This window comes from Schistocerca americana, chromosome 3 (assembly GCF_021461395.2).
Source record: "Schistocerca americana isolate TAMUIC-IGC-003095 chromosome 3, iqSchAmer2.1, whole genome shotgun sequence".
NCBI lineage: Eukaryota > Metazoa > Arthropoda > Insecta > Orthoptera > Acrididae > Schistocerca > Schistocerca americana.
In genome coordinates this window covers 35984380-35999694 of record NC_060121.1, presented here as the reverse complement: position 1 = coordinate 35999694, position 15315 = coordinate 35984380, and the positions used below count along the sequence as shown (strand labels likewise).

Here is a 15315-nt window from a genome sequence, read left to right as displayed (position 1 = left end):
GATTAATTTTTAATTTTCCTACAGGCTGTATCTCTTCTTCTCTCTACTCATGGATGCTGATACAGCTTCGTATTTGTCCTCAACCCATTCTTGCTTAAGCACATTGTTGCACTTCCTACCAATATCATTTTTTAGAGACCTGTAGTCGTATCCACAGCTTCATTTTCTCCGTTTTTACGTTTTCTCCATTTATATATTATATAAAAGCCATCCTGGGTGGTATGTATTCTAACACTCCACAGCCTGTTTCGAGAGGTAAGTCACAGGCTGGTCATTGGTGAGTGTGTAACTGGCAACCAATGGTGTCCTAGATGCGCTGCAAGAGGTTGAATCCAGATTCAGAAAATCTGGTGGTGTGACGTCAAAGTGTGTTCACTATCGTGCTCCTCAAACCATAAGAATACAATTCAGGTCTCATGAGACATGCAATTATCCTGCGAGTAGATGCCACCACGAGCAAGAAGACATCAAGCACAAAGGAGTCCCAAATGCAATCGTAATTGATGATGTCATGCAGCTGACACGGGAGAATTTAGGGGCCACTGTCCGCGAAGCCCACGTTCAACAATGTCCGCCGTCAAATGTTCTCTGAAATACTTGTGCCTGCCCCACCCCTGTACTCTGTCATCAGATCTGCCACATATCATGGCCTATCTTATTTTACAGAGGACATTCTGTGACGAAGTGCGGTTATATGGCACCTTGCCATCTACTGGTAGTTTCACCATCATTTGATAACTTTCCATGTAGCAAAAGGACAGCTTCACCATTTCTCGCACTCTTTCTCACATGAAGGACGATACGAATTGATCTTAATCGAAATCATGTATTTACCCACTTGTGGCCTCTATTGCCACTAAAAGTATTCCCACTATTTTCCTTACTGTGTCACATACCTGCATCACCACCAGGCAGCATTCAATCTCACTGTGGTCAGTAGTCATAATATTTTGGCTCATCAAGAGTATTTCAGACCAAAAGTTTCATCACCACCATCACTGTGCAGTTTCTAAGGAACACTTCCTGTTGCCCAGAACAAAAAATGGGGTGCAAGACTATACAAATGAAATGTTTCCTAATCTACAAAGTACACACTATATCAAACAATGGAAAATCCAGGATGGAATGTAACAATTATGAGAAGTAAAGTTGCTACTCACCATATAGCGGAGATACTGAGTCACAGAGAGACACAACAAAAAGACTCACAATTAAAGCTTTTGGCCATTAAGGCTTTCGTCAACAATAGACACACACACACACACACACACACACAAACACACAAACACACACGCGTGCGCGCGACTGCAGTCTCAGGCAACTGATACCACACTGCGAGCAGCAGCACCAGCGCATGATGGGAGTAGTGATTCGGTGGTGGTAAGGAGGAGTCTGGGATGGGGGTGACCCCATTGCAGTAATCCAGCAGGATCTCCAGTCACTACTCAAATCCTTAGGCCCATCCCACACCCTCTCCCCAGAGTCGATGTCTCTACTCACTCCTACCACTCCCCACACTCCTACCTTCTACATACTTCTTAAAGTTCATAAACCTCACCACCCAGGACGCCCCATTGTGGCCGGTTACTGCGCCCCCACTGAGAGTATCTCTGTTTTCGTAGACCAACACCTCCAACCTATTACCCGGAACCTACCCTCCTATACAAAAGATACCAACCATTTCCTCTACCGACTCTCCACAGTTCCTGTCCCCTTACCACACTGTGCCCTGCTCGTCACTATTGAGGCCATCACCCTGTACACTAACACTCGTAATGCCCCAGGCCTTACTGCTATTCGACACTACCTTTCCCAATGCCCGATGGATGCCAAACCAACAACCTCCTTCCTAGTCGCCATGACCAACCATATCCTCATCCACAATTAGTTCTCCTTTGACGGTATTACCTACAAACAAATCCGGGGCACGGGAATAGGCACCCGCATGGCACCATCCTGTGCCAACCTATTCATGGGCCATCTAGAGGAATCATTCCTAAAAACCCAGTGTCCTAAACCCCTCACCTGGTTCAGATTCAATGATAACATCTTTGCTATCTGGATCGAAGGTGACACCCTATCCACATTCCTCCAGAACCTCAAATATTTCTTCCCCATTTGCTTCATCTTGTCCTACTCAACCCAACAAGCCACCTTCCTAGATGCTGACCTCCACCTCAAAGATGGCTACATCAGTACCTCCATCCTTATCAAACCTACTAACCACCAGGAATACCTACATTTCGACATCTGCCACACATTCCATTCCAAGAATGGCCCGTGGTCATCGCATCTGCAGTGACGAGCAGTCCCTCTCGAAATATACTGAGAGTCTCACTGAAGCCTTCACTGACAGTAATTATCCTCCCAACCTTGTACGAGGGTATTTCGAAAAGTAAAGATACACCTTACGCCAAAGGAACAGAAGAGTTTTGGCGAGCAAGTTGGCAACACTGGCATTAACCCTGAACCATTACCTTTCTCCTCGCGGTCATTCGGCAATTGAACGTTGCTTCTGGTTGGAGTAGGTCGTGTTTAAAATAGCTGTGCTGATTCAGAATCCCGCCAAATCCGAAGTGTGCTCCGTCATACGTTTTCTTCATGCAAAAGGTCAGCGACCAGCGGATATTCACAAAGAAACTGTTTCTGTTTATAGGAACATTATGAATCGACAGAATGTAACGAATTGGTGTCGTCATTTCACTGAAGGTAGGACTGATGTTCATGACGAACAAAGAACAGGTCGGCCACCTAATCTCCGATGCCCTTCTTCGGATAACGGAGGAAGCAATTCGTGCAAATAGACGTCTCACCTTGAAAGAATTGCTTCAGATCATACCGGACGTGTCAATGACAACTCTTTATGATGATGTGATTGTCAAGTTAGGGTACAGGAAATTGTGTGTGCGCTGGGTTCCAAAACTGTTACCGGAAGAACACAAAAAGAAAAGGATGGGCTTTGCACTCTACTTCCTCACACGCTATGCTGAACCAGGTGATGAGTTCCTTGATCACATTGTGACAGGTGACAAGACGTGTATTTATCACCATACACCAGAATCCAAGCAATAATCAATGCAATGGCGCCATTCGAATTCACCAAAAGCCAAGAAATGCAAAACGTCAATTTCAGCAAAGAAAATCATGGCTTCTGTTTTTTGGGACAGACAAGGCATTCTTCTGTTGGAATTAATGCCTCCTGGAACGACAATTAATGCTGCTGCATATTGCCAGACTTTGAAACGTCTTCGAAGGGCATTCAAAACAAACACAGAGAAATGCTGACAAGTGGAGTCCGCTTGTTTCATGACAACGCTCGGCCTCACACAGTGCTCGTAACCAAAGCATTACTGAAACAATTCAAATGGGACTTATTGGACCATCCGCCATACCGCCCGGACCTAGCACCCACCAACTTCCATGTCTTCCATGTCTTCCATTACGTGAAGTCACATATTGGTGGAAAATCATACCACGACAATGAAGAGCTCAAAGATGAAGTTGAAATGTGGTTCCGACAACAGGCGGCAACCTTCTATGACTGTGGGATACAAAAGCTCGTGCACCGACTTAACAAATGTTTGGTTAACGGGGCTGATTATGTCAAAAAATAACAAATAATGCAGTTAATAAGATGTAACTGACGATTTCTAAATAAATGTTCTGTTTAAGGACTGCGAGCCATTGTATCTTACTTTTCACAATGCCCTCGTACAAAAAAAGATCACCCATGCCTTATCTTTCCACCCTCCCACCACCTCCCGAAGTCTGTGCTCTGGCCACAGAGGAGCATTCCCCTCGTAACTCAGTACCACCCAGTACTGGAGCAACTGAATTACATTTTCTGCCAGAGTTTCGATTATTTCTTGTCATGCCCAGAAATGAGAAACATCCTGCCCACTATCCTTCCAACCCCTCCCACAGTGGTATTCCACTGTCCACCGAACCTACAAAATATACTCGTTCATCCTTACACAACCCTCACTCCCAATCCCGTATCTTGTGGCTCATACCCCTGTAATAGATCTAGACGCAAGACCTGTTCATCCTCCAACCACCATCTACTCCAGTACGATCACTAACATCACCTATTCCATCAAAGGCAGGGCTACCTGTGAAACCAGTCATCTGGTCAACAAACTAAGTTGCAACCACTGTGCTGCATTCTATGTAGGCATGACAACCAACAAGCTGTCTGTCCGCATGAAAGGCTATCAACAAACTGTGGCCGAGAAACAAGTGGACCACACTGTTGCTGAATATGCTGCCAATCACTACATCCTTCATTTCAATGACTGCTTCACAACCTGTGCCATATGGATCTGAATTGCGCATGTGGGGACTTTCCCTGCAATGCATCCTACGCTCCCTTAACCCTCCTGGTCTTATCCTTTGTTAGTCACTGTTATCACCCACCCAGCCCCTTCCCCGTTCCCATTCCAGCACTACACAGCTGTGACTCCACCACCACACTCAGTCTTTTTATTTCTCTTCTTTTCCCCTACTTCCCCCCCCCCCCCCCCAAGTTCTCTCCTGCCCTCCATCTGACCCGCAGCACTTCACTCTCTGCCACCCCCAACGTACTATCCCTCCCCCTCCCCACCCCAGCTTCTTCCTTACCCTCACCCAGTCATCCGCCCCTGGTGCTGCTGCTCACGGTGTGGTTTCAGTCGCCCGAGACTGGCCAAAAGCTTTAATTGTGAGTGTGTTTTTGTTGTGCCTATCTGCGTATCAGCATCTCCTCTATATGGTAAGTACACACTATACAAACACATATAATCTGGAAGCACATAAAATATCCTGCAGTACTGCCATATCATATGTTGCAAAGGGTGAACAATATAGCAAAAGATGTGTAGTTTCTCAGCAACACACACTGTCATGTGGAACAGAAGATAGTGCAAATTTTGGGTGCCTTCACTAAGAAATGCTCACATTAAAACTATATATCAAACACTTTTGTCCAATGTTAACAAAATTTTAAAACATTATAGGTGAATGTATTGGTGGTGCAAATCTCAAGTCACAGAGTTTTCCTATCACAAATACAAGATTTTCTTATAATTTGTCTAAAACACTTCCTCAATGCAGGATAGTGGATTAGGTTTGAAGCTCTCTTTCGTGGTTACTAACTACAGCCACTGTGATCATACAGTGTGATATTGAGTTTATAGGGAGCATTACTGAATAGTGGATCTATGCAAGCTGGAACATGGCACTATATTCCAGTGGCCACAGCTTGCAACCTCCTCTGGGCTGTGTCAACTGCCCACAGACCAGGCTACAATATGCTCACATCCTGATAGCCGGCTGAGCGGGCAGGACGCTCCGACCTAGCCACTGCAAAGGATTAATGTTGATACAGACAAATATTCTCTTAAGCCATTTTGTGCTTCTGGTTTTCTGGTTGAAAATGGGTGCCTAGACATTTACATAAGAATTCAGTATTTTTTATTAGATCGTATCTGCAAACTTCACATGAAAAAAACAGATGTAATAAAATGGGTAAAAGCTTACCATACTCCCAAAACTGCAAATTATTTTTCTTGGCTCCTCTTCTGAGGGACTGCACAGCTACCAGTAAAGTTGCACCTTCAGATATTAATGAACCACCAAGTATAAAGAAGGCCTGGAAATGTAAAAATAAGTCATGAACTACAGTAAGAGAACAACAGACACACACACACACACACACACACACACACACACACACACACACAATTGACTACTAGGTGCAGCATCGGAAAACTACACCGGTGGGGGCAGGAATGGGTCAGGATAGAAACAGAAAAGGGTAAATAACTATGGAGGTGCAAAGGTTGAGGCCATCAGGATTAGGGGAATGAAGGATATGCTGCTAGGAGACTTCCCACCTGTGCAGTTCAGAAAAACTCGTGTCGGTGGGAATAAGCCCGGTGGCACAGTGTGAAGCAATCACTGAGCTCAAGTACATCATGTTGCACTGCATGCTCAGCAAAACTTAGTCCAATCACAGCTCAGCAGTGGCCCTTCATGAGGACATACGGCTAGTTAGTAGTCACGCCCAAGTAAACTTGTAGCTTACTACACATTAGTTGCAGCTAAGTCAGTAAACCACATGGCAGCCCCGCATTTGCTGGGGCAGGGAACACCTGTGACCAGACTGGATTGCACCTACATATATAAACCACAAGCTACCATATGATGCTTGGCAGAGGGTCCCTCATATAGCTGCTAGTAATTTCCTCCCCTGTGCCACTCACAAATGGAACACGGGAAAAAGAACTGTCACTATGCCTCCATACAAGCTCTAGTTTCTATTATCTTGTCTTCATCCTTACACAGGCCACAGCAGGATCATCTGCAGTCGCTCCAAATGCCTGGTCTCTAAATTTTCTCAATATCATTTCATGAAAAGAAAGTTTTCTTCCATCCAGGCATTCCAATTTGAGTGCATAAAACATCTCCACAATACTCACAACTCGATCAAAGCTACCAGTAACAAATCTAGCAGCACACCTCTAAATTGCTCGAGGTCTTCTTTAATTTGACTTGATGGGAATCCCAAATACATTGTCTTCTTCATTGTCCTAAAATTCTGCCAATAAACTGAAGTCTACCATAAATGCCTTGGCCATTACTGTCCTTGTGTGCCTGTACCATTTCACATCAGTTTACATTTTTATGCCTCGACATTTAATTTATGTGACTGTGCAAGCAGCACACCACAGAACTATATTTGAACATTACAGGATTGTTCTTCCAACTCATCTGCTTTCACTTCAGTTTTCTACATGTGGAGCAATCAGTCATTCAACGCACCCAACAGAAATTCTGTCAAGTCATCCTGTATCCTTCTAGAGTCACATAATGGTGATGTTTTGCTGTACATGAAAATATCATCAGCAAACAACCACAGATTGCTGCTCACCCTGTCAGACCATTTATGTATGTAGAGAACAAAATCGATCCTATTACATTTCCCTGGGGCACTCTGAAGTAGGTTGTGGGAGGAGGTATGGCACAAGTCTCGCATCTAGGTCTACTGCAGCGATACAAGCCACGATGCGAGGGGTCAAGAGAGGGCTGAATGAGGATACTGTACAGGTCAGGCAGGCAGTGGAATAGCACGGTGGGAGGTGTGTGGTGGATGATATTTTTCATTCAGGGTGTATACATGGACGAGGAAAAAAAATTCCCGGATTTATCGGTTAAAAACACACTTAGTTAAGTATCAGTATACTTTTCCTAGGAACTATAGAACTTATCAATCCTTTCAATGGTTGTGGTTTTATACACCAGCGTAGAATTTTCCAGCACTTTACAAAAGTAAACTCAGGGGAAAAAAAACGTTTTGGAAAGATGTCTGATGTGCAGAAACATGTACACTGTGTATTTTCGTATTACAAAAGTATAAGTTCGAATTCCACCAAAAACCGCATGTTTCTTTCTGAAGGATTGAAATCGAGATTGCGATCCGCTTTTGTAAGCCAGTCGTAGCTCATGTCAAGCGATCTCACCACCCGACGACAGCAGATATTCAGAGCATAGGACACGTGATGTACTAGCTTTCACGTCTAAAACTGGTCTCCTAAGATTAATAAGCTGCAAGAGAAGCTAAGCTTTCACACTTAATGTTGATCTTTTTTGCGCATGTTACACTTTAACATACATTACACAAATGTGCCAGTAAAATTTTTAACAACGACATAAATGTCTGATCTTCTGGGCTCGAAAATATTCTAAATGGTCGTCCTCAAAGATATGATTTTTGAATGAGAGTCAAACGCACTGTTCCAAAATTCATCGGACATTCGCGCACAGAGTTCATCTTGTGTAAAAGGAAATTTACTTTACTTGAAAGTAACACTTTCCAAACAACCATTCGGAATATTTTCCCACGACCTGTTAGAAATAGATTCGTTTCAGCAGTAGCGCCAGATGACAGCCGTTGCCGCGCTTGGGGAGCTACGATGATGCAGGAGCCCGTACGTTCGTACGTTGTAAAACATTAAAAGATCTTACATTATGTCATGAAATAAACAAGACATTAGAGGATACTCAAGAGCATGGGAATTTTGTGAACCATACTAAAATGCATAATTTGGCTTAAAGTGCACATTCGTATGTCCAGATTCAGATGTAAATTTTCTTGGAGTACCAGTACCGCATTATCTCATGTTTGGTTCTTTATTAACGCTTGACTGTCAGAAAGGTGGAAACAAAATAAAATCTGAAATTAATAACATATTTTAGCCTTCCGTAAATATGTGAATGTATTTTAATTCACTTGACAGCTCCCGGCCACAAAAATCAATTTTGTTTTCATTTGACGTGAGAGCAATAAACGAATAGGAAACAGCAAAATCATTTAACGTAAACACGTGTCACGTGGAGACTACTACCTCCCCATTACAACTCAGACTGCCTGTGCATCAGGTCCGGATCTACGACATTTCCGAATCGGGGCAATATTAGATAGTAGCGCTACCCATCCCAAGAGCGTTTGAGGTAGGACGCCAAAAATTTAAAAAAAAAATCAACTTTTCAAAAATATCTTCATTTTGTAGCATACATCTTTCTGAAGAGTCTGATACATAAAACATAGATGTTCTAGGGAACGTAAGACATGTTATTTGGTCTGTGTGCCGAAGTGCAGTGCCACGGCTCCTCACACAGACAGCATTCTTCCATCGCACCTCTCTTGTATTTCGCTCTGTGGAATTCAAATGTGTAATATTTTGTAATGGGTGGCAGCAAAACATATTCAGGACAGTGGAAACTAAAATGTCCTGTGGTGCCCCTCCTGCTCCCAGTCGGGCGGTTTGATACCCTGCCCCTCTTTAAGAAAATCTCGCAATTAACACTGGATGGGATTATTTGTAACAGGCAGAACAAGAACTCTTCAGAAAAATTGCAGTCCTTACTGCCTATTAGCTAATAACTTGCTGTTTTGTGTGACATAAAATTAAATATAGGATACATAAAACGAGTAAAGACAAGAGACAAGCAAGACAGTACACATTTCTTCAATCCTGAAGTCCTAGCTTTTTTTCTCTCTGATCATGCCACTGCTTTATATGGTGTACTTTCCTTTCTGGAAAAGAATCTATGACCTCATCAAAGTTCGTTGACGCTTTGCTACAAGAAAAATTAAATACCATTGTCTAATACCAAAAAAGCTGTTAATACAAATAGTACCCAAGACTGGTGTGTTTTCTCGATCTGATTACGTGTATTTTGTCACGAAATAGCCCTGCCTAATATTGCAGGAGTTGTTACACACCAAATAAACGAGACTGTTTTGGCACAAATGGTCATTTTTATAACACGACAGAACATAATTCATGAAGTACCAATATCTAATGCCTATTAGTCCTACTACAAGCAAAAAGTTTTATGTTAGGAAATAGTTTCACATTTCATTCATATTCTCTAGCTTCTGAAGCCTGAGATCGAAAAGTAGTATTACGAAATTTTTATATAAATTTGGAATCGTCATATTCTTCCGTAATTTGTGTGAGTCCCCGTTTCTTCTCCTTACTCATTCTAACAAACTATCTTATCACTAATTCTGTAACTACTCCTGCCAGTGTCAAAATTTATTCTCTGGTTAACTTCACCAACCCTGCCACAGGCACCGGTTTAGTTATCCTGCATTTATTCTCCAGCCAGGCGTTATTACGTTTCCATACAACGCGTTTTCCGCGCTACTTCCAGAATAGAATTTTATCGGCTGCTAGCCGGGGACTGTATAACTGGCCCTTAGTAGTGTGGCGGTCTGGCTAAAAATTTTCTGTCAAAATTTCATTTTCTTTGGATACACGGAGAAGACAATACGTAATCTTTGTTGCCCGTTATTCCCGTTTAGTCGTTATTTCCACTCTAGTAGTCTGAATCTATAGAATTCGCTAGTAATTATAACAACACTGATCATTTGCAAACCCAATCAACCACATAAAAAGGGATTTTCATTCATTCTTTCGGTTTTATTCGCTCAACTCTTATGTCCCGTCCCCTTTTGTCTGCAGGAAAGTTTATTTCTAGATACGACGGTGATTCCCCTGGCAGAGACATCACGTACACTATGCACGCATTGAAAAATCAACTTACGATTCATTCAGAAATCAACTTAGAATTTGATCAAAAATGTTCAAAAACCAACAGGGATGCGTTCAAAATCATACGAGTGATCGATAGACAACGTGCACTGCACGCTAGGCACTATGTGAAACAAAGTCTTTTTCCTCAGTAATATGGATTTGTCTGATGGACTTTGTCAAAGAGCTTAGACTACTTTTAAATCCACCCATCTGCCACTTCACTTGACGACCCCTCCGTGTGGTGAGCAAAAATCTGTCCTAAAAATTTGTATTGTTATTCTATCCCAGATTTCCCACAGTTTCACTTACCAATGAAATTAAGCACCTCACCTTTGCAATTCAATATTGTCAACTGAATCAGTACAATTTGGTGTACAAAATTGTACATGGCAAAGGAATCCATGTAAACATTTAAACTGTTGGTGAACTGCAGAGTTGTAGACTGCTAGAACTCAAAGCACTATAAACTGAAGGAAATCTTCAACATAAAGAAACTGGTCTGCTTATCAAACAAGACACTTGCCTTTAAAGGAGAAAATTGCCTCCAAGAGAAACACAGTATAGTTCACCTTGCACTAATACTAGCCCCAAAAATGTTCTGAAGGGGGAAAAAAACTGTTTATTTATGTCAAAAATGTGTAGATGACACCAGAACTATTTGAGAATCAATTGCATAGCCTCAGTGCAAGAATGGGAATGTATAACACAAAATTGCCTAGTACATTCAAAAAATTTAAATTTACACGACTTGCAGTTAAGAGTACCTTCCACCAAACTGCACAAGCAAATTGTGGCCCTTAGATTTGGACATTATTCACACCTTCAAATCTTATTACAGGAAATCCACTGTACAGGAAGATTAAGTTTGATGGAACCTGGAAAGGATTCAGCCTCCTTTGAAGTGTCTATTTTAGATGCTTCGTGCTATAGTGCTGAGGCACGGACAGAGGTTAAGTAAGTCAACCATCTCTGCTTTCAAACTGCTTTCAAAAAACAGCATTCATTCAAGAACACAATTTAAATAGATTTGATATACCAAATGTGAGTAACACTGGTGACACTGGAACTACTCGCTTAACTGCAAGAAAAGCTGCAGCAAAAACTCTGAAGTGACAAGATTGTTGTCAATGTGTTGGAAATCTTTCAGTGAATAAGTGTATCTCTGTTGAACATATGAACGGCTTTCATATACACGAAGTAGTATAGTATAGAGTAGCCAGAGGTCAAGGCTGGGTTTGAATGTGAGAATTTGGTTGAAAGTAAGCTAGGACAATGAATGTGAATTTGTGAGACTACCCATTGGTATAGCCTAGCCACTATATTCACAAGCCATGATAATGCACTTTTTGTTATAAGATCTGAAATGGGCAGATAAGCTCCAGGCATTTTCAGCTGCTGACTTCTTTTTCCCAACACTTAAAAATGAATACTTACATTAAAAATGATATGTTTTGTAAATATCATTAACGCATTGTAACATTTAAACAGCATGTTGCCATACTACTCGAGTATAAATCTGAAAAACTGCCAAACACGGCTCCTTAGCTTTGCAAGTACTTAAATCAACATGGCAGCTGCCTAGTTTGCTAAGAGGTGACTTCAAAATGTGAATTACACATTATTATGGCAGACAATGTGACTTTTATTGAATGCTACGCTTCAAAGTGACGCAGATGCAAGACACAGTTTTTCAACATGGTCTCTCTAAACAACATCAGAATGTTCTACCAATCATTCCATTCCTTTGCAATAGAAATCTGCTCACCAGACACGGTGGCATTCGAGAAATGCTACGTGAACAAAGTCATCACAGAAAAATCCATTTCCCCACAGATTTTCCTTCAGCTTGCAAAAAGGTGGAAACTGCACAGTGCAAGATCTATAATTCCCAACTGGTCTCAGTCAATCTGTTGGCACCATTTCATTATGCAACACTACACTTGGTCCACATACTGCCAGAAGTTCACAGTGAATATGACAGCAGTTAAAACATTTCGCCCACAAGAATCGTACTGTTCGACCTACTTCAATTCTCTCTCTCTCTCTCTCTCTCTCTCTCTCTCTCTCTCTCTCTCTCTGCCCTTTTTTCTTTTTTTCCTAGGGTGCAAAAACAACTAGGGTCATACACGCCCATGTCAGAACCACAGAGCATGAAGACGAAGAGAGTGCTAAAAGCACAGACTTGGAGAAAGGGTCATAAAATACTCCATACAAACAACAGAGGTCCTGAACTAAGGATTAAATATCCTTTGCAATGACAGATAAAATGTAAAACACAGTCGACAGCCTATGTTTGGTTTGCTAAAATGGCTGATAACTTAGATGGTAAACCTAAGTGAGAACGTTAAGTGGTTAAAAAAACGGCATTCCATCTAAAAATGGCGAACCTTCAATGATTGACGGCAATGAGCACAAAGTGGTGGGGGATCACCGCTTCACAAATGATGATGGCTAAAATGACAGTGCCCAATACACAACCTGGCTAAAATGATCTCACGGTGAGAGGCCAGAGAGGAAGTCGGCCAAGCCACTGGGAGAGGTTTAATTCTCCGGAGCTTGTTCCAATGAAGGAAAGACCAGTGGTGATGTCCCAGTGACACCACCTACTGACAGACGGCAACACAGACATCATATGAGTGAATGGGAGAACTAGCGGGCCAAGGTTCAAGGACTGCAGCCTTGGCAGCAGCATCAGCAGCCTGGTTGCCCATCAGACTGGCATCACCAGGGACCCACATAAACGTGACAGTGGCTCCATCAACAGTGAGTAACCGAAAGCTTTCCTGGACCTGTTGCACTGAGGGATGGACAGTACACAGCAAACAGTGGCTCTGAAGAGCACTGATAAGAGTTGGAGTATATGATGAAATTGAAAAGTCTGTGTCGCTGGATGTACTGTGTGGCCTGATTCAGGGCGAAGAGCTCCACTGTAAATACTGAGCAGAGTTCCGGAAGCTGACTCCAAAAAGCGCCGAGGTCAATGATGAAGGCACCGCAGTCAGTCCGAAGTTGTACACAAAGGCACTATCGCAAAGTTCTGTACGAAGGCTGAAGAACTGTTGGCGATAGGGCAGGTCTGGAATAGTGTCCTCAGGAGGTGAGTGAAGTCCAAAGGGTTAACATGGGCTGGGGCACAAAGCCAAGGCTGTGAAGAGTTCACACCCATTGGGAAAGTGGCAGGTAGTGTGAAGTTCTGCCTCTGGAGTAATAGCCGAATGCAAACTCCAGGAGATAACAGAAAAGAGGAATGCACCCCATACTGGTGATCAAAGAAGTCATCAAAGAAGGAGGCATAGGATGGGTGGCCAGGCATGGCACGTGAACAGCAGGCATAGCTCCTGAGGATAAAATCACAAAGGTATGACAGTGGTAGTTTAGTAGCTTCTGCATACAGACTCAACCGAGCTAATGTAAAAGGCACTAGTAGCCAAACGGAGCCCACAATGGTGTATTTTACTGAGGCGGCGTAAGATGGACGGACTTGCAGATGCATAAATGAAAGACCCATGGTCTAGTTTCGAATAGACAAGGGACCGGTACAAATGCAGGAGGGTGGTGTGATCCATTCCCCAGTAAGTATAGCTGAGGACACACAGGACACTGAGGGCCGGGTACAGTGTGCAGCCAGGCAAGACATGTGGGAGGACCAAGAAAGTTTCGTATCGAGCATGAGCCCCAGGAATTTCACAGTTTCAGCTAATGGAAGAGCCCAGATTTAAAGACAGTGGAAGAAAGCAATTGTACCGCCAGAAATTCAAACAAACAGTTTTTTCACCAGAAAAGTGAAAGCCATTGTTGATGCTCCACGAGTAAAGACGATCGAGACAACACTGAAGAAGCTGCTCATGAAGACAAGTCCGTGGAGAACTGCAATAGATGGCAAAATCATCCATTAAAAGGGAGCTGGGGATGCCCGGTGGGAGACAGGTCATAATAGTGTTAACAGTGATAGCAAAGAGGACAACGCTCAGGATGGAAACCTGAGGCACACACTTTTCCTGGATAACAGTGTCCAATGAGGCAGAACCCCCACACACCTTGAAAACTCAGTCTTTTAAAAATTCCTGAAGAAAAGGGAGCATGCAAACTCTGAAGCCCCATGTGTAGAGACTATGGAGGATATCAGTCCCACAGCATGTGTCATAGGCTTTCTTCAAATCTAAAAACACAATCACACTATGGTATTTCCGTAGAAAACCATTCATGACATGGGTGGGCAAAGTGACAAGATGGTGAACTGCAGAATGACATGCTCACAATCTGCAGTATGCAGTGGTTAGTAAATTGCAAGACTCGAGCCACCATACCATCCGGTCATGGGTCATACATTCCATCTCTCTGCACACACATCTGGTGAGAGAAATTGGGTGGTAGCTGCAAAAAAAAAAAAAAAAATAATAATGTACTTAGCGGGCTTAGGTATGAATATGACAGTGACTTAACGCCAGCATAACGTGTCCTCTACCCAGATGCAACTGTATGTATGAAGGAGAAAGTGCTTGCCTGCAAAAGAGAGGTTCTACATCTGAAAGTGAACATCGCTGGCCCCAGATGGAGGATTGGGATGAAGTGAGAGCACAATCCAGCTTCTTCATAGCAACGGCGGCATTGTAGCACTTGCGATTCTGAGAAGAGAAGGGTATCACCCAAGCCTCCTCAACTTGTTTCCGATGGAGGAAGGCAGGGAGATAGAGGGTGGAGCTCACAATCTCCACAAAATAGCGGCACAAGGTGTTGGAGATAGCAATAGTGTCCACTATGACATCCTCTGCTACGGTCAAACCGGAAATTGGGGAATGGACCTTGGCCCCAGAGAGCCGTAAGAGGATAGTCCTCATGACGGAAGAGGGAATGAAACTGTTAAAAGAACTCATCTCTGCCCAAACTCTTTGCCTTTACAAATGTCTGCTTGTGTCTGTATAGCTCGCACGCACGAGTGTATACCTGTCCTTTTTTCCCCCTAAGGTAAGTCTTTCCGCTCCCGGGATTGGAATGACTCCTTACCCTCTCCCTTAAAACCCACATCCTTTCGTCTTTCCCTCTCCTTCCCTCTTTCCAGATGAAGCAACCGTTGGTTGCGAAAGCTTGAATTTTGTGTGTGTGTTTGTGTTTGTGTGTCTATCAACATGCCAACGCTTTCGCTTGGTAAGTTACATCATCTTTGTTTTAGATATGATAAAAGAACTAGTAAATGAAATCCAGTAAGTGACGATATTGCACACACAACATTGTA

The 15315-nt window shown here is 42.9% G+C and overlaps 1 protein-coding gene across 2 annotated transcripts in view; it reads right to left on the bottom strand.

The window, feature by feature from the left end:
- LOC124605747 (zinc transporter 9) overlaps nucleotides 1–15315 on the bottom strand; it is a 188759-nt gene that overhangs the window by 82139 nt on the left and 91305 nt on the right. For both annotated transcript variants that reach the window (XM_047137626.1, XM_047137627.1), the window contains one exon: nucleotides 5518–5629. In XM_047137626.1, coding sequence (XP_046993582.1) covers nucleotides 5518–5629 — 112 coding nt within the window. The remainder of the gene's footprint in view (nucleotides 1–5517; nucleotides 5630–15315) is intronic.